Below are 21,147 nucleotides of genomic sequence, written 5' to 3' on the forward strand. Positions count from 1 at the left end.
TGAATAAAGTATCTTGTAGAGAAGCAGTGAGAATGGTGCTCACTGCAGTCTAAAAAGATAACCTTCTTGCTGGAGGAAGACAGCAGAGTTTTGAGAAGTTTATTGGCTCTAAGAGCATGAGAAGCGCATATGGTATTTTACCTTGCTTCCCAGCAAAGCTTCTGGAGAGATGACAAGACTAAACAGCGCTGGAAACAGCCTTGGGAAAGATTTCCTTTTTTCTTTTTTTTAAGAAAAAAAATTTTAATATTTATTTTTGGGAGAGAGAGAGAGAGAGAGAGACAGACAGAGTACAATTTGGGGAGGAGAAGAGAGAGAGGGAGACACAGAATCCGAAGCAGGTTCCAGGCTCCAAGCTGTCAGCACAGAGCCTGATGCCGGACTTGAACCGCGGGATCATGACCTGAGCCGAAGTCGGACGTTTAACCAACTGAGCCACGCAGGTGCCCCTGGAAAAGATTTCTATAACCCAAACTTGGAACCAAAGCAGCAGAAGCCTAATGGACCTGAAGAGGCCAGCACAATAGATGCTTACTGGTAAACTGTAGGTTAGGACCAATGACCAAAGATCAAATGTCTTTCCTGTCCCCTAACAAGCACACATGCTGGCATTGCAAAAGATAAGCATGGGGTGGGGAGGAAAGATACTCTGGAGGAACAGAGATTATGTTTTTCTTAGTGTGTGTCCTTTTTTCTCCCATCAACTCATTGAAGGTAGGGCTCTAAGTTAAAAATTAAGCTATGTTATATCGAGTTACATTATATTTATTGTACATTTGCTTTTGTGCATTCTCTCAAAGAGTTTATAGTTCTTGGCAGTTTACTCAGTATTTACTTTATGGTTTCCTGACCCTATTTCATTTAATAAACTACCAAATTAGAGATTCACGGTTCAGATGTCATAAGATTAGATCAAGGTCATTAAATAAATAATCAATGGAATAATCAGTAAATTACAGTAAATTACAATAAAAAGCAACACAGGTAACAACAACAACATGAAAGATTTTCATGAAGTTTTACCTATCCTCTGTGACATCTGTAATATGAATATTTGTACTCAAGACAGCTTAGTTGTCACGAAAGTTGACACAAACTGGGACAAAATGTTTGCAAAATACATATCTGATGAAAGACTTGCATCCAGAATATGTAAAACACTCTTACAACTCAAAGAAGAAAGACAAATAACTAATCTTTTAAATGGGCAAACTATTTAAACAGGTATTTTACAAAGGAAGACATACAAATGAACAATAAGTAAATAAAAAAGAAAGTAAAATGACAATGAGTAAACTAAAACCACAATTACATACCACTACATGTCCACCAGTATGGCTAAAATTTAAAAAAATAACAGCAACGAATGTTGGAAAGTGGTGTAAATGAACTTTCATTCCTCATTTGTAGAAGTTTGTAAAAAGGTACAAGTACTTTGAAAGAGATCCAATGCTAAACCTATGTCTGTATTATAACCCAACAATTTCACTTAAAAAAATTTTTTTAAGGTTTATTTAGTTTTGACAGAGAGACAGAGTGCGAGCAGGGAGGGACAGAGAGAGAGGGGGACACAGAATCCAAAGCAGGCTCCAGGCTCCGAGGTCTCAGCACAGAGCACATCGCAGGGCTCGAACCCACAAACCATGAGATCATGACCTGGGCCAAGTCGGATACTTAACCGACTGAGTCACCCAGGCATCCCTCACTTTTAGATATTTACACCAGAGACATGAATATGAAAGCATATATTCCAAACAGGCATGTACAAGAATGTTCAGAGTAGCTTTAGTCATCATAGCTCAAACGTAGAATCAATGCCTGTTGTCTATCAACGGGAGATTGGTTTAAGCTGTGATATACTTTATTCACACAATGGAACGCCACTCAGTAATAAAAAGGAACAAACTATTGATAAACACAACAATATTGGTGAATCTCAAAGACATTTTACTGGGTAATCAAAAAAAAAACCCCGTAAAATATGATTCCATTCCTATGAAATTCTAGAACAGGCAAAAACAACAACAAAAAAGGAGTTGTTTCTGGAAGGGTGAGAAGAACTATAAAAAGCATGAGAGAACTTTCTGGGATAATAAAAGTGCCCTTTTTTTTTTAAGTTTATTTATTTGTTTTGAGAGAAAGAGAAAGAGAGGAGGGAGGAGCAGAGAGAAAGGGACAGAGTGAATCCCCAGTAGACTTCACGCTGCCAGTGCAGAGCCTGACACAGGGTTCAATCCTATGAACCAGGAGGTCATGACCTGAGCCAAAGCCAACAGTCGGAGGCTTAACCAACTGAGCCACCCAGGCACCCGATAAAAGTGCTCTTAATAGGAGTTGTATGAATATGTTTACATTGTAGAAGTGTAATATGTAAAACCCATTGAACTATACAGTTAAGACTCATGCATTTTACTCTCTGTACATCTTACATTAAAAAGAACTATAAATAAATATTAAATTTCAGTTAAAGATATGCATGCTCGGGTGTTTGGGGTAAAGCATACTGGTCCCTGCAAATTACTTTGAAATGTATCAAAAATAGAATGTATTGACAGAAGTTTAGAAAGATGGACAGGATGGATAGATGAGATAAAGCAAATATAGCAGAATGTTGTTTGTATAATGTAGGTGATGAGTATATGAGTGTTCACTGTACAATGGTTTTAGCTTTTTGTATATTTAAGTTGTTTCATAATAAAATGTGGAAAAGGATAATAATTACAACTTTAAAGAAAGAAAGAAAAATCCTATCAGCTTACATTCTATTTCCAGTAAAAAAAAAAAAAAAAAAAAGTCCTTCAAAATGAAGACAAAAAGGAGGTGATTTTGAAGAAAGAAGAGAATTTGTCACCAACAGTTTTGCTCTACAAAAAATGCTAAAGAAAGTTCATTAGGCTAAAGAGAGATGACACCAGCTAAGAACCCAGATCTCCAGGGGGAATGAACAGAACCAGAAATATCAAGTGTAAAAGTAACTATAGAGAATTTTTTTCATTCATTACTTTAAGAGACAACTGATTAAAGCAAAAATGGTAACACTGTATTATGAGGTTTATAAAGTATACAGTTGAAAAGTATAAGCCAACAAGAGCACAAAAGAAAGGGTTATAAATGAAACTATACTGTTCTAAAATGTTTACATTTTATGCAAAACAGCACAATATTAAGTCTAAGGATACTGTCACATATTAGGTCTACAAATTGTAATCCCTACTGCAAAGTCTCACAAAACAATACAAAGGGATTGAGCTGAAAAGCCACTACAGGCCCCAAGTGAAATTTTAAATTCTTGGATTTAACCAAAAGAAGGCAAGAAGAAATAAAAGCAAAAATAAAAGACAAATAATAACTGTTAGTTCTAAATCAAACGATATCAATAATTACATTAAATATAAATACACCAAATACTGTAGTTAAAATTCAGAGGTTTATAGACTGTATAAAAAAGTAAGACCCAAATATATACTGTCTGAAAAAGAGACACTTTAAATATAAAAACATTGATAGGTTGGAAGTAAAAAGTTGCACAAGATGCACAGTGCAAGCAATAAGTTTTATAAAGTTGGTGTAGCTAGATTTAAATTACACAAAGTAGACTTCAAAACAGAGAAGACTGCCAGACATAAAGAGAAACTTCTCTAAATGAGAAGAGTCAATTTAGCAAGATATGACAATGTGCTTGCACAGAAGAGCAGTTTCACGCAAGTGCAAAAAGAAGAAATAAACAAACGTGCAATTATAGTCAAAGAGTTTAACACCTCTCTCTCAGTAACAGATAAAACAATAAGTCCAAAACTCTATGCAGATATAAGTATTTGAACAACAGTCACCTTGACCTATTTGACGTTGATAAAATAACATGCTCCAAACCAGCCAAATACAAGTTCTTTTCCAGTGCACATGGAATAGTTACAAAGGTAGACCACAAAACATGTCTCAGTAAATTTCAAAAGATTGAAATCTTATACAGTATGTTCTCTGACCTCAACAAAATTAAACTAGAAATTAATAATAGAATAACTAGAAGAGCTACAGACATTTGTAAATTGAAAAGCACACTTCTAATTGACCCATTGATTTATTTTTTTTTTAATTTTTTTTTTAAGTTTATTTATTTTTGAGACAGAGAGAGACAGAGCATGAACGGGGGAGGGGCAGAGAGAGAGGGAGACACAGAATCGGAAGCAGGCTCCAGGCTCTGAGCCATCAGCCCAGAGCCCGACACGGGGCTCGAACTCACGGACTGCAAGATTGTGACCTGAGCCGAAGTCGGACGCTTAACCAACTGAGCCACCCAGGCACCCCGACCCATTGATTTAAAAAAATTGCAACAGAAATTAGCGCATATCTAAACTAAATTTTAATAAAGACACAACCATAGCAAAATTTGTGAAAAACAGTAAAAGCATAGTTTCCAATAAAATGTACAGATTTAGATGCCATATTATATATAGCATTATATTATATTCTAAAAATGAAGTTTTAAAATCAATGATATAAATTTCCACCTTCATTTTAAAAAAAGAAGAGCAGGGGCGCTTGGGTGGCTCAGTCGGTTAAGCGGCTGACTTCGGCTCAGGTCATGATCTCGCGGTCCGTGGGTTCGAGCCCCGCGTCGGGCTCTGTGCTGACAGCTCAGAGCCTGGAGCCTGTTTCAGATTCTGTGTCTCCCTCTCTCTGACCCTCCCCTGTTCATGCTCTGTCTCTCCCTGTCTCAAAAATAAATAAAACGTTAAAAAAATAAATAAATAAATAAAAAATAAAAAAGAAGAGCAAATTAAACTGGAAGGAAGTAGAAGAAAGGAAATAATAAAGAAAGCGAAAAGCAACAAAATAGAAAGCAGACAAACAAGAGAAAATTAACAAGTCAAAAGTTGCTTCTTTGAAAAGATTAATAAATCAATACACTGCTTAAAAAACAAACAAAAAAGGCAAGTCATAGACTGGGAGAAAATATTCACTATAATAAAACTTTTTAAAAAATCATGGTAAGAGTTGAACAGACATTTCATAAAAAAAGATACACAAATGGCCAATAGCACATGACAATGTGGGAAATATCATTGGTCATTAGGAAAATGCAAATTAAAATCACAATGAGAGTCCATTTTACAACCACCAGAATGGCTACAATTAAAAAGGTAAACATTGCCAATGTTACTGAAAATGTGGAACAAATGGAACACTGCTACATCGTTAGTGAGAATGAAAAATGGTACAGCCACTTCGGAAACCTGCTTGGCATTTTTATTGAAGTTAAACATATATTTGCCATATGATCAAGCAATTCTGTTTCTAGACATTGGCCCAAGATAAATTAAAAAATACATATCCACAAAGACTTGTACACAATGATCAGAGTCTTGTACAGAAGACTTTCACAAATGTGAAACAACCCAATGTCCATAAACTGAAAAAGGGATAAACAGCTGCCATAATACTGAGGAATATTTCTGAGTAGTAAAACAAGAATTAAGTATTGGTCCACAACAATATGGAAAATCTTCAAAAACATGTTGAGCAAAAGAAGCTGGATACAAAACAGTACATACTGTGTGATTCCATTTATCGGTAAACCAGTATACATTAGTAAATCGGTAAATCAGTATACATTAGTAAAACTAATGTATAAGGTAAAAGAATGGTCGTGCCTTTGTAGCGTGGGGTAGAGATTGGCTGGAAATGCACACAGGAAATTTCTGGAGTGATGGGAGCATGGGTTCCATAAGTTTATGCGTTTATCAAAAGCCACTGACTTTTACACTGATTTGTGAATTTCAGTCCATGTAAATTTAACTTTGATAAAAGAATTATAAACGAAAATGAAACTCTAGTAAGTTGGCTTTTTCCAACGGTTTGGGCCCAGGCATCTGAACTTTTTTTAACCCTAAAAGTGATTCTCCTGTGATACTACTTAAGAACCACTGTTGTATCTTTACTGTTGCTACCTTATTTCAGGCCATCTGTCTTCCAGCTTGCTCTTTTAATCTGTTACCTACATTACTGCTAAAGAGACCTTGCTACTCAAGCTGTGGCCGGCAGACCAAAAACATTAGCATCAGCTGGGGGACTGTGCAGCATCTCAGACCTCACCCCTGGCCCACTCTGCAATTTCACAAGATCCTCAGGGGGGCCTTACGCACATTAAAGTCTGTGAGGCACTGACTTTTGCCTCACCGAGGCATGGCGAAGCTTACATACAATATTAGGTGAAGGCACAGTGGCCAGCACATAATAGTGATTCAAAAATCATGTCCCTGTCTTGATGGAAGGGGGACAGAGCAGGTGCGACAGACAGGAAGAAAAAGTGTAATGGGGAAAATACCCCTCTCAAAAGTTGATGTTTCTTCAATCACATATCAATAAATATGGGTGCTCCATAAATTTGCAAACGTGCTGGCAAACACTGGGGGAATAAGAACTCAAATTTCCATAAATAAATAAATAAATAAATAAATAAATGAGGACAACAGCATTTGTTTATATCTAGCTCTTCTCCAGAAAAGGGATCAGCACTAATAACAGTGGTGGAAAATATTGAAACATAAGCTATGTCTCCTGAGAGTGGGAGTAGCCTGGCAGCCCATTAAGATAGAGCAAGCCTGTCCCAGCCTCCCCTCTCCTCTGACCTTCCCCCATCCATGAGATGGGCCGCACAGGCATTGCATCATCGTGGCTTGAGGTCAGGCAGTGTCCACACGTGGCTTCAAATATTTATTTATTTCCCCCAAGTGTTATTTCTAACAATGAGCGAACTATAACTTATCCAGTCCTTTATCTTAAGAGAGAAAAGAATTGAAATTATTACTTCTGAGGAGGAAGGGCTCTGAGAATGTGAAATATAGACTTTTCTATTTCTCAAAAGGATGGAGTGTTTGTTTTGCAACAACAGGGGAAGACATCAGTATGCTGACAATATATTTAGATTCACCTCTATTATTATTTAAAGTGTAAATTTTTCACTGTGGTGAAGCCAAATTATATTTTATTGTATTTTTGTTCTTTATGGTACTCTTGGTTTTATTAACATGATAATGTGTTGTGCATTTTTAAAATTGTTATTTGATATTCTGTAATTTTTAAAATTACCTCTTGTATCAAAAAAAAAGAGAACCACAGGCCAATATCCCTGATGAATACGGATGCAAAAATTCTCAATGAGATACTAGCAAATCGAATTCAACAGCATATAAAAAGAATTATTCACCATGATCAAGTGGGATTCATTCCTGGGCTGTAGGGCTGGTTCAACATTCACAAATCAATCAATGTGATACATCACATTAATAAAAGAAAAGATAAGAACCATATGATCCTGTCAATCAATGCAGAAAAAGCATTTGACAAAATTCAGCATTCTTTCTTAATAAAAACCCTTGAGAAAGTCGGGATAGAAGGAACATACTTAAATATCATAAAAGCCATTTATGAAAAGCCCACAGCTGATATCATCCTCAATGGGGAAAAACTGAGTTTTCCCTCTGAGATCAGGAACACAACAGGGATATCCACTCTCACCACTGTTGTTTAACATAGTGTTGGAAGTTCTAGCATCAGCAATCAGAAAACAAAATGAAATCAAAGGCATCGAAATTGGCAAAGATGAAGTCAAGCTTTCACTTTTTGCAAATGACATGATACTACCCATGGAAGACCCGATAGACTCCATGAAAAGTCTGCTAGAACTGATACATGAATTCAGCAAAGTCGCAGGATACAAAATTAATGTACAGAAATCAGTTGCATTCTTATACACTAATAATGAAGCAAAAGAAAGACAAATAAAAAAACTGATCCCATTCACAATTGCACCAAGAAGCATAAAATACCTAGGAATAAACCTAACCAAAGATGTAAAAGATCTGTATGCTGAAAACTATAGAAACCTTATGAAGGAAATTGAAGAAGATACAAAGAAATGGAAAAACATTCCATGCTCATGGATTGCAAGAATAAATATTGTTAAAATGTCAATACTACCCAAAGCAATCTATACATTCAATGCAATCCCAATCAAAATTGCACCAGCATTCTTCTCAAGCTAGAACAAGCAATCCTAAAATTTGTATGGAACCACAAAAGACCATGAATAGCCAAAGTAATATTGAAGGAGAAGACCAAAGCGGGAAGCATCACAATCCCAGACTTTAGCCTCTACTACAAAGCTGTCATCATCAAGACAGCATGGTATTGGCACAAAAACAGACACATAGACCAATGGAGTAGAATAGAAACCCCAGAACTAGAACCACAAACGTATGGCCAACTAATCTTTGACAAAGCAGGAAAGAATATCCAATGGAAAAAAGACAGTCTCTTTAACAAATGGTGCTGGGAGAACTGGACAGCAACATGCAGAAAAATGAAATTAGACCATTTTCTTACACTGTTCACAAAAATAAACTCAAAATGGATGAGGGACCTGAATGTGACACAGGGAACCATCAAAACCCTAGAGGAGAAAGCAGGAAAAAACCTCTCTGACCTCAGCTGAAGCAATTTCTTACTTGACACATCCCCAAAGGCAAACCTCATGAAGATAAAAAGCTTCTGCAAAGGAAACAATCAACAAAACTAAAAGGCAACCGACAGAATGGGAAAAGATATTTGCAAATGACATATCAGACAAAGGGCTAGTATCCAAAATCTATAAAGAGCTCATCAAACTCCACACCCGAAAAACAAATAATCCAGTGAAGAAATGGGCAGAAAACATGAATACACACTTCTCTAAAGAAGACATCCAGATGGCCAACAGGCACACAAAAAGATGCTCAACGTTGCTCCTCATCAGGGAAATACAAATCAAAACCACACTCAGATACCACATCACGCCAGTCAGAGTGGCTAAAATGAACAAATCAGGAGACTATAGACTCTGGCGAGGATGTGGAGAAACGGGAACCCTCTTGCACTGTTGGTGGGAATGCAAAATGGTTCTGCCGCTCTGGAAAACAGTGTGCAGGTTCCTCAAAAAATTAAAAATAGACCTACCCTATGACCCAGCAGTAGCACTGCTAGGAATTTACCCAAGGGATACAGGAGTACTGATGCATAGGGGCACTTGTACCCCAATGTTTATAGCAGCACTTTCAACAATAGCCAAATTATGGAAAGAGCCTAAATGTCCATCAACTGATGAATAGATAAAGAAGTTGTGGTTTATATACACAATGGAGTACTACTTGACAATGAGAAAGAATGAAATCTGGCCTTTTGTAGCAATGTGGATGGAACTGGAGAGTGTTATGCTAAGTGAAATAAGTCATACAGAGAAAGACAGACACCATATGTTTTCACTCTTATGTGGATCCTGAGAAACTTAACAGAAGACCATGGGGGAGGGGAAGGAGAAAAAAAAAAAGAGGTTAGAGAGAGAGGGAGGCAAACCATTAAGAGACTCTTAAAAACTGAGAACAAACTGAGGGTTGATGGGCGGTGGGAGGGAGGGGAGGGGAGGTGATGGGTATTGAGGAGGGCACCTGTTGGGATGAGCACTGGGTGTTGTATGGAAACCAATTTGACAATAAATTTCATATTTAAACAAAAAAAAGAAAGAAAAAGAAAATACTGACACAAACATAAAAAAAGTAAATTAATTAAAAAAAAAATAAAGTGTAAGTTTTTCACTGTGGTGAAGCCAAATTATATTTCATTGTATTTTTGTTCTTCATGGTGCCCTTGGTTTTATTAACATGTAGTGTGTTATGCATTTTTAAATTGTTATTTGATATTCTGTAATTTTTAAAATTACCTCTCGTATCTCCAACCAGTTAAGCTGCCCTGGTGTCAGTATAAAGTTATACATTCCGTTCCATGGGATAAAGAACCATCAGGACTTGGAACCCCTCATATGCAATGGTGTTACTCCCAATCTGAAGCTGATGAACAGGAGGAGTGGGGAGGGAGAAGAGTAAAACCCAAAGTGTCTAATTAAAACAATTAATATTACCCAAATTGTCAGCCAGAATGTAAGGGATGGGGAACTTCCATCTGGTGTTAGGGTCTCTCAGGCCATTTCTGGAGTTCTGTGGAAACAAGGCAAAGATGACCAGGAAGGCAATCCTTGAGGCCCCCCTGGCCTCCTCTTTCACTAAATTTTCACACCACAAACAACTTAATCACATTTGTCATACAATTCAAACAACTTAATCACATTTGTCTTCTGATGACCAAAGTGATTGAAGTTCATTACAGACAATTTGGAAACTTCAGAGAAATTATTGAGGACAAAATTTAAATGACCTACAATTTCTAAAAGTTGAGATAGTCACTTTAAGCATATTGGTGCATTGGGGCACCTGGGTGGCTCAGTCGGTTAAGCATACAACTTTGGCTCAGGTCATGATCTCACGGCTTGTGAGTTCAAGCCCCGTGTTGGGCTCTGTGCTGACAGCTCAGAGCCTGAGCCTGCTTTGGATTCTGTGTCTCTTTCTCTCTCTCTGCCCCTCCCCTGCTTGTGTTCTGTCTCTGTCTCTCAAAAATAGATACATATATTGGTGCATTTCCTTCTCTCATTCACTTACTGGGAAAAAATAAGTGAACATGTAATATGGTAATTATAGACTCTGTACTGTTTACTTATTTTTCATCTGTTTTTGTCATCATCGACCACAGTTGAAGCCCCTGTGGGTACAGATGATAGATTAGATTCTTTCATGTCCTCCACAGTGCCCATGCCAGGGCTGGACACAGCAGAGGCTCCCAGTCATAAAAAACAGCCAGTACTGAGGATCGTCATTATGTCCTTAACAGGTACTCACCCTTAGGAGGATGTCCCCTTGAAAGAGGTCCAAGCCTTCAGCTAGATGCAGATTTAAAAATATACATATTTGAGTGAGCATTACTAAAAGGCATTTCTCATAATAAAATTAATCTTTTCCATTGTAAATCTTTCAGTGTTCGTCTTCATGTGATAAAAGTCACTTTGAAATAGGCAAAATTTCCTCTAATTGAGTAAATGTAAACAACCCGTAAATATCATGTCTTATCACATCCTTGGTCTCATTTTGGAAAAAGAAACCTGGTCCAAGAATCTTAAAAGTAAGCAATGAATTAGAAGGCATCTTTTTGATCATTGACTCCAAATCTCTCATACTTGAGGAGGGCACAAGGGAATCTTGAGACAGGAAGTAAGGCACTAGGTGGTCAACAGTTGAGGGAGCTTGAGAACTCCTGACTTCCTTTTCAAGGCACTCTCTGCTATTGTTCCATCCTTCTTCATGACTGTAGGTAAATGGGTTGATTTTTCTCTGCCCCATGAATAAACAATGATACTCTCCAAAACCAAATTCAAGATAATGCCCTTGCAATAAAGACCAGGCAAATATGGATAAATCCACTCAAACTGTATCTCCAAATATCTATCAGGAGCTTAGCACGATAAAATTTCTCCCTGATGGTATCCTTTGAGTCTGGCCTCATTGTGTTTCTGAAAATAGGATTCTTAAAAGGGAAGACCCTTGTGGGGAAAATTATGAGCACGTAAAAGAATGTCTCTTCTTATCATAACACTCATATTTGATAAGCAGCCTCCCCTGTAAAACACAAAGGACTTCAAACAGGGTCGGTAGATTATTTCATTGTGAGAACAGTTCCTGATTTACAGCTGGGAAACCAAGCTAGAGAATTATCACCATAGCCTCACATGGTAACAGAGGTCCCATGTGACAAAGCTGATGGCTCATTCATGATAAAGGACACCCCTGGGGTTGTAGGTATTAGGAGAAGCTGTGGTTTCACTTCCTAATGACTAAGGCTACCCTTGTATCATCCCTTTCCCCATGCACACGTCTCTTTTTTTTTTTTTTTTTTAGTTTATTTATTTATCTTGAGAGAGAGAGTGTGTGTGAGCGACAGAAAGAGAGGGAGAGAGAGAAAATTCCAAGCAGGACCACACCATCAGCACAGAGACCAGTGCAGGGCTTGAACCCATGACCTGCAAGATCGCGACCTGAGCTGAAGTCAAGAGTCAGACACTCAACCAACTGAGCCACCCAGGTGCCCCTCCATGCACACATTTCCTAACCTCCATAAGCCTAACCTATGTATACAATCACAGCACAATTAAACAAAAACAAATAGCAATGACACGACTGCCTCATCGGCGTAGAATTGCCTTTTTGATAGGGGTAGTATGTGCTGATCTATCCCCTCTCTGTCTTAGGCATGTCATGAACAAAAGCATACATTTCCTGACACCTGGTTTGGATTAGGGATGCAGGTGAGAGCTGGACTCTTCCAGAGTGATATGAACAAACCCATTCAGACCTTGGCACCCAGGCTGGTCAGCATAGATGAGGTCATGGAGGTGTGAGAGAGTAGAGCAGTTGGGGGGAGGAATTCTCAAAGAAGCACATATCCCTTAAAAAGAAGCCTCAGGGGGCGCCTGGGTGGCTCAGTCGGTTAAGCGTCCGACTTCAGCTTAGGTCACGATCTCGAAATCTGTGAGTTCGAGCCCCGCGTCGGGCTCTGGGCTGATGGCTCAGAGCCTGGAGCCTGTTTCAGATTCTGTGTCTCCCTCTCTCTCTGCCCCTCCCCTGTTCATGCTCTGTCTCTCTCTGTCCCAAAAATAAATAAACGTTAAAAAAATAATAATAAATTAAAAAAAAATAAAAGGTTTAAAAAAAAAAAAAAGAAGCCTCAGGAGATTCACTACCCAAGTTGCTCGTGCAGCATATATTTATTAAGTGCCTAATGTGTCCTAGACTTTGTTCTACCTGCTGGGGATGTAACGGAATAAAACAAAGCCCTCAAGGAGGTGATATTCTTGACTGGGGAGGGAGGAGAGACACACAAATAAATGAACTTGAGTAGCAGATGGTGAAAAGAGCAATAAAAGAAAAAAAGAACAACAGGGGGAAAGTGTTGAGGCAGGGGAGGGTTCACATTTTATAAAGGGTGCTCAGGGGAGGCCTCCCTGAGAAGGTGGCATTTAAGCAGAAATCTGATGGAATGGGGAATAAAGGAAGAGTATTGAGGGCAAAGGCAACAGCAAATAGAAATGAGGAAAGCCTTGATGTCTCAGAGCAGCTTTCCAAACTTTAGCCTGAGAATCCCCTGAGGGCTTCTTAAACACAGATGGTGGAGCCTACCCTCAGGGCTTCTCAGTCAGCAAGTCTGGGGCAGGGCCCGAGAATTTTCAATTTTCGTTTCTAGTAAGTTCTCTGGCAATGCTAATGCTTCTGGCTGGGGGACCACACACTGAGAACCACCTTTGTAGAGGAATAGCTATGAGGTCAGGGTGGCTGGAAAATCCAAGTAATTAAGGGAAAAAAGTAGAAAAAAAAAAAAAGAGAGATCAGACGGCTGGCTAAGTTCAGCTCTTCTCAAACTCTAATGTGCAGGGAATCATCTGGGGTCTGTAAAAAGGGAGGTGGGGGTGAGACCCAAGACGCCGCATTTCTAGGAAAGCTCTTAGGTGGTTCAAGTGATACTGACCTGCAGAACACATTTGGGGAATCAAGGTTCCAGGGGCTTTATTCTGTGTTGGACAAGATGTCAACCAGCACTGGTCAGTGTTGGAAGATTGGAAGATTGGATAAGAGAAGTGACATGGCCCGAATCATATCAGAAGGAGAGCTCTGTCTACTTTGGCAGGAAGAGCCTTGTGCAGGGCGAGGGCAGGAAGGCAAGAACAGTTATGAGGCCACCGCAAGAACCTGGCCAGACCCAGATGCCTTAGACCAAGACAAGAAAAGGGAAAGTGCTCAAAAGTCACAACTCGTGATATAATTTGATGGTAGATCTAAAAGCATTTGCTGATAGATGGTGTGCATGTTGGGAGACAGATAAGAGTTGGGGCAGCTCTGAGGATCTGAGCCTACTGATCCAGACGGGGGGAATTTCTTTAAGTGAAATGAAAAGTCTGAAAAAAAGCAAATCTTGGGATAGAAAGGTTAAATTGTGAGGCATGGAGACAAGATAGGTAAAAAGGTAACAATTTCCAGTGTGTGGTTTCTCCCGAACAGTTTTTGTGATGTAGGATCTGGCTATGTAGCTAACCCTAACAATCCTAGCAGCTTGGTTGGAATGACCTAAAGAGAGAAAAAACCCACATGGTAAAATTTCTTCATTGGAGTCACACAGCTCAGAGCGGGTGGTGGAGATGAAAACAATGGCTCTAAGATAAAAGAATGATCTTGTCTAGAAAAATAAGGATGTGATAAGGAAAAAACTCTAACTCTAGTGCCAGCCCTGTTTTAAAATACAGCCGATCCTCTCAGGTACTTACACCTTGATCGCCTGACTAAAGAGAGATGATTTCATGTCTGGCTCTGAAGTCTTGGGACCCGTTCACCCATTTACCTTACCAAACTATTTCTTTAAAACTATTTCAAGCTTTTCCAATTATATGTCAACTAGCCTCCCTTTCCTGTAAATGGGACAAAGCCACGGAAATTCGACCTTTAGCTCTGGGTTTTTCCAGTTTTGTAGTCTGCAAATAGCACTGGGTTGAGTTAGAAGAACTGAAGTGAGCCCCATCATTGCCATCTGTGATCTGGGCAGATCACCTCCACCACAAGGAGCTTCCTGTCCCTTCTCGCAAAATGAAAATTAGCACTTACTCTATTACAGGATTTGGCAATCAGATAGGAAAGCTCTTGATAAGGTATTTAGGATCATGAATACCTGTTTCCCACTGATCCTAACCAAACATACCCAGAATGTAAAGGGCTTCTCCTTCATTTTAGAAACAGAACAAGAGAGAGAAAAGCTTCTCTCTCCTCTTGGTAACGGACCAGATTGCTGGAGTCCTTCAATAAAAATGTTTGTAGCCAAGATGTTGAAATGGAATACCTTTACACTCTTCTCTAAATCCTAAGCAAACAGGGGTTAATGAATATGACACACCAGTAGAGGGGCTGGGTCCCCCCCCCACCACTAAATATAGCCCTAGGCATATATTACATGTACATACAATATATATATATATATATATATATATATATATATATATATATGTATATGTATATATATATATATATATATATGTATATGTATATATATATAACAAGCAGAATAATCATCTACTTTTCTTTCCTTTTTTCAAAATAAAGACAGGAACACTGAAATTTTTGTAAACAAAAATCATGTTATATGTTTCTAAATCCATGGAGCACTCACTAGTTTCTCTAGAAAATGTGGTCTCTCATTTCCATTTTTCAGAAACGTAGCAAATTCCAATGAAACACCAATGGACATTTCTCCCCTAAAGTTACCCAATACTCTATCATGGAGATAAGAGCTGTTCAGCAATTGCATCATAAGATTTAAAATTATTTCAAGGCATTAATAATGCAGAAATTATACCCACCAAAATTGATTTCTGAAATATCCCTCTGTTCATCAAAATCTTCATCATGCACTGTTAAAAGTAGGGAAAAATTCTTATTAATCTTGCTGAACAAAAGAAAGTTCAGAAACACTCTCTATGCATTTCAATTGATTCTTACCATTTCCTTTGGAGAGATGTTTAATCTGGAAGAAAGAAATATACAGAAAATGGATAACATATACCAGAATTCATATTTCTGAACACTCATAACCGAAGAACTCTACTTACAGATACAGCTGCTATGTGGGCACAAAACAAGATGAAAGACAGAACACAAGTGGATCTAATCCAAATCATTGTTGCAAGTGAACACATTTAGCAAATACACCTTGTGATAAATACTTTTCGGACCTTGCCCTGGCCGTCATTTTAGAAACTTTGACCCTCACATATGTACTGTGGCATTAAAAAAAAGGAGCCAGAGGAAATGTCATTGATCCTTTTAAGAACAGATACCAAGTTTAACATAAAATCTCCAGCTCCCCAGACCAGGGAAAGGTTTGAAAAGGATAATATTGAGATGAATATATAAAAACCTGTAACATTTCTATACACCAGCAATAACATTCCTATATAGCAGCAAAAACTGTTCATGTAATATAACAGATAAAAAAACCCATTCCACAGTATAAATCAAAACAATCTATAAAATATCTATAAAGTACTTAAATCCAATAAAAATAATTAAAATTTTATGGAAATGTTTTGAGCAATTATCAGAGGACATAGATCTATTCATACACACACACACACACACACACACATATTTATATCTATAAAATATTCATGAATGGGAAGACTTCATGCAATAAAGATGGTCATTATTTTGATATTTGTCTACAAATTAAATGATTTTCCAATAAAAATCTTGCCAAGTTTCTTGTGAAACTTGATGAACTGACAAACCCTTTCTGAAATTTACATGAAAAAGTAAACTTCCAAAAGTAGATCAGAAAACTGAAAAGAAAGAACAAGGAGAAAGAACTGCCCTAATGGAATATCAAGAATTTTTTGAAGTTATAGTAGAGAGTGGGTTATTGCCAAAAAAGACAGAAAAATTAGTCTACAGAATGGAATAGACTATCAAAACAGATGCAAAACTGTATGGGAATTTCACATGACAGGAGCCAAAAAGTCCATAGGGAAACTTTAGTCTTTCAATAGTAATGTGGGGACAACAGCATTTCCATATGAGGAAAAAATTAAATTCATACACCATTCATACACACACACACACACACACACACACACACACACACACAAACTGAATAGATTAAAGATGTATATACAAAAATCTAAACTTTGAAAAAATATAGGAAAAAATGCTTTTAACCTTGAGATCAGAAAATATTGCTTAACAATAAAAAAAAACATATAAAGCATAGTAAGTTTGACTATATCAGGATTTAAAATTTTTGTGACAAAAGACACAACAGTATAGTTAAAAGATCAGCCACAGATGGAAGAAGACATTGATACTGCATATAATTGAGTGAGAGTAAGTTATCCGGGGTATATAAAGGAATACCTACAAATAAATATGAAATAAAAGAGAGAGATGATCCGAGAGAAACACGGGCAAAGTATGAACACAAAATTCACCACAAAACTCCCAAATGTCCAATAAACATGTAAAAAGATTTTCAACCTCACAAGTAATCAGAAAAATATCAGTTTTTTTTTTTAATGTTTATTTATTTTTGAGACAGAGAGAGACAGAGCATGAACGGGGGAGGGGCAGAGAGAGAGGGAGACACAGAATCGGAAGAAGGCTCCAGGGTCTGAGCCATCAGCACAGATGCCCAACGCGGGGCTCGAACTCACGGACCATGAGATGTGACCCGAGCGGAAGTCGGCAGCTTAACCGACTGAGCCACCCAGGTGCCCCGAAAAATATCAGTTTAAATAACAATGAATGCTACCTCAAGCTCAGATTGGCATAAATGAAGAAGGCTGGCCATACCAAATGTCAGCAAGAAAGTGAGGAAATAGGAAATCTTACACATTGCTGGCAGACCAGCAATCGATGCTATCTAGTAAGTTGAAAGGTGCATAGTTTACAAGCTAAAAACTCCATTTCCAGTTATATACTCTAAATAGAGATTCACAGACGTGTATACAAAGTACCATATAACGAAGTACCATATCATTGTGGGTTGTTTTTTTTTTGTTGTTTTTTTTTTTATAGTAAAGAACTGGAAAAATGTATTTATACTGGGAGAAAGAAAGTATCAGTCATACACGGATAAATGTTCAACAACCAGATCTCAGAAGGAACAAGCTTTTACGTGTAGCGTTTGTTGATTTCCTGGCTGTAAATATCCCTACCATGGTTAATTTCAAGCTACCAACACTATGCCACCGAATGCAGTGTGGGGAAGAGGTGTGCAGTATGGGCTGTACCTGCCCCAGCACAGGACTGCGTATATTTACATGCCCTCCGACTCTTGCATGCAGGAGGTATGAGAGTCTCTGATATCAGCAATCTTCAAGGTCCAGGGCCTGCCTGTCTCCATCTCAGACCTACTTTGTGGGCAGGCGGGCCAGTCCTGTGGTCAGAAGAGCACTTCCTGTCAGAAAAGCATTTCCTCAGGCAGAAAGTGGGCTTCCGGAGCAATAAAACAGGAGGCATGACAGCCCGGAGTCAGCCTTGGATGGGCAGAGATCTGCGACGGACTTCCTTGTCACTGCAGCCATCGAGTGTGCGGTCGTAAGGGCGGGTAGAGAGCCATTGCCCACACTCTTGAACCACGGGAAGCCACCAGTGTTCTCAAAAAGGACCCGAACTTGCCCAACGGCTAAAGATGGCTTAGGTCAGCAAATACAATCTTGATGATTAAAAAAGGGGGGTGGGGAGGGACTAGATAAACAGGAGACTTCATGAGAAACATAAACTTTGTGAGAATAATTGGCTCTGAGTATAAGAGAGGAAAACACAGGAGGCTTTAATTTCTTAAATGTATGGTTTAATTTTTCTCAAATTTTGAAGCAATTAAAAGAATGAATATTTGTTTGTTCTGAAGCCAGGAAGCAGGGGTTTAGGACTTTGCTATTTGTTTTCTAAAGAAAAGGGCAACACTCTTGCCTTGGTCCCCCTCCTGCTAAAATCTCTCCTGTTAGCTTTTCAAACAGGCAGTTGCGGGGCTGTTGAATTCTCCCCACCTTTCCCTGCCTCCCGATGTGCATTTATCGTTCCCTTCCTTCTTATCCTTATCTAAACGATATACTCTAACAACGGCTCTGGGAATCGGATGGACAGGAACTCAAATCCCACTTCTGCCATTGACTAGCTGTGCCATTTTGAGCACCTGCTTTTCGTGTGTGAAATGGACAGCAGTGCCTAGTTAATGAAGCTGTGTAAGGATTGAAAGATAACCTACGGAAACCACAGGTACCGGAAACCTAGGAAGCGCTCAGTAAGCTAGAGCTCTTTCCCACCGTACACACTGCCTTCTGGCAAAAGACAGGCCGTAAGAACACGAAAGCCCAGCATACTCCTTGCCCAGCCGAACATCCACTGATGGGATCATAGGTCTTCGGCAGACACAACCTGTCTCTAACGACTTTCTTTTCATGATCTTGACTGCGGCCGTTAATCAGTTACCAGCTGTTTGCAGTCCTAGGCACTTCATGTCCCGGAGTGTCAAGTGAGCAAGGCTGGAGTCTTAAGTCCCAGGTTTAAAGAGTTTATGGCTTTGCAGTTCAAAGCTAGATCAGGCGCTCCACGGGGCAAGGGTCACATTTTACTTTCCGTACCTGCTCCGGTGTCTAGCGCACAGTAGGCACTTTGTAATCGTGCGGGATGAAATACAGTAAGATGGGATTTTCTCTCAAGCTATTGGGTGCAGCGGTTTGCTTTGATCCCAGGGAGGACGTTTCATAAACTGACCGATTGAGAAAGTGCTGTGACGATTGGAAGCGAAAAGCCAGTGGCAGGTGGGGCCAGGGAAGCCGTCCCCCGTTGTCACACACCCTCTCTCCTCGTCCAAGCGGAGGCCAGGACGCCCCTCCAGACCGGCAAAGTCCTATCCCCCCAGGCCCTTCTCAGGGATGCTCCCTGCCCTCTGCCTCCTCCACGTGCCCCTTTCTGCTTCACTCACCGAGCTTGCCCTCAACAGACTATCAGTCCATCGGTTAACCTCTGACACAACTGCCTTTGCTGTTCCTCCAGGCGATCGACGTGTAACCGGGGCTCAAAGGTGCTCAGGGCAAGAACTGGCAAACTGTCGAAGTGAGCGGCAGCAGCAACCGTCGTGTCCACAGCTTTTACTGTGGGCCAGACGCTGTTCCGCGGATCTAAAGTATAGCTATTCCTTGAATCCCCACAACAATTCTGTGAAGCAGGCACTCCTCTCATGCCCATGGTACAGACTAAAACACCGACATAGAAAGATGGAGAAACCTGACCAAACCCACAGGGCTCCTGGCAATGTTCCTAAAATACCACCTGTGAGTCAGCTGTTTCTACCTACAGCTACAGCCCAGGCGAGAGGCTCGGCCATCAGGCCGCAGCATGTAGGGCCCCCATTCCAATAGCGTCCGTCTCCAACCTTTTACTAAGAAGACTTAGCCGCTAGGAAAACAGCTATAGTATCTTTCAAAAGCACCCTGGAAAGTCTTTTAAAGTACAGATTCCTGGGGCACCTGGATGGCTCAGGCAGGCAAGCCTCCGGCTCTTGGTTTTCGGCTCAGGTCATGATCTCGAGGTTCGTGAGTTCAAGCCCCGCATCGGGCTCTGTGCTGACAGGTGTGGAGCCTGCTTGGGATTCTCTCTCTCTCTCCCCTCTCTCTCTCTCTCTCCCTCTGCCCCTCCCCTACTTGCGCTGTCTCTCTCAAAATAAATAAATAAACATGGCTGGGCCTGGGACTTGGAAATTCTAATTCAGGTCAGGGGTAAGAGCCAGGAATCTACCTGAGGGTGAGAGCCAGGTAGTCTATGGAAGACACTTTGATAAACAGGACCCTGGGGAATTGACAATAACCAGATGCTTCCATTCTGATTGTGGTTAGTAGTTAGCTTACACCCGGTTCCTTTTTTATAAAAAAAAAAAAAAAAAAAAAAAAAAAAAAATCAAAAGATCATAGCAGCCTCCAGTTTTTCCTAGCAGGGACATATACAATATTAAGAATTAGAAAGATCTTTGGTGCAGAAATCCACTTCAGAACACATCCAGGAACAGCCTCTCTGGGGTGCAGCTTGAAATTTTGCATTTTTAATAAGCATGACGGTGAACCCTATATGGAAAATATGAGACCCACTGATCTGTGCAGGCAACTCCACGTTGCCCTGTACCAAGACCAATCCCAGTGGCCTCCAGTGGAGAGCCAAGTAGAGACGTCCTACTATCCTGGGCACTGAGACCCCTGATAAGCTACTCTCCGTATCCAGGTCAGCATTCAGTGGGTTTGGTTTCAGCTTTTCCTCCTTTGTAGGATCGAAAGAGCATACAGTCACCCATCTTTCATGCTGTGGGGAAGAATCAGACAAGAGACTTACTTTTCTATTTGCCGATTCCCTTCCTACGTATTGAAGTTGAAACAGACTCAGCGGAAAGATACAGGATTGCCCCTGATTTTAGGAAAAATCTATAACCTCTGCTAATTACAAAGATCATTACTGCCCAAGAGGCCAAGTTAGACCATGGCATCCAAGAGGAAGACCAAACACATGGAATTACTGAGTAAAGGGAAGACACTCTTGGGATGGGCTTTCCTTTAAAAGGAAACGTGATTCTAAAGAGGAAGAGTTCCGTTTTCTAGTGCCAAATGACAAAAGTAAAACAACTGAGCAATAAGTTTGATGTCCCTTA

The 21,147-nt window shown here is 39.6% G+C and overlaps 1 protein-coding gene across 1 annotated transcript in view; it reads right to left on the minus strand.

Annotated features, from left to right (window-relative positions):
• The window catches only part of MEP1A (meprin A subunit alpha), a 57,406-nt gene that overhangs the window by 21,079 nt on the left and 15,180 nt on the right, over nucleotides 1-21,147 (minus strand). The window contains exons 3-7 of the mRNA XM_053905331.1: nucleotides 20,597-20,804; nucleotides 19,458-19,708; nucleotides 15,317-15,431; nucleotides 10,764-10,804; nucleotides 9,953-10,028 (exon numbers count right to left, since the gene is read on the minus strand). Coding sequence (XP_053761306.1) covers nucleotides 9,953-10,028; nucleotides 10,764-10,804; nucleotides 15,317-15,431; nucleotides 19,458-19,708; nucleotides 20,597-20,804 — 691 coding nt within the window. The remainder of the gene's footprint in view (nucleotides 1-9,952; nucleotides 10,029-10,763; nucleotides 10,805-15,316; nucleotides 15,432-19,457; nucleotides 19,709-20,596; nucleotides 20,805-21,147) is intronic.

The sequence above is a fragment of the Panthera pardus genome, unplaced genomic scaffold (assembly GCF_024362965.1).
Source record: "Panthera pardus isolate Hobbes unplaced genomic scaffold, ASM2436296v1 HiC_scaffold_17, whole genome shotgun sequence".
NCBI classification, from domain to species: domain Eukaryota; kingdom Metazoa; phylum Chordata; class Mammalia; order Carnivora; family Felidae; genus Panthera; species Panthera pardus.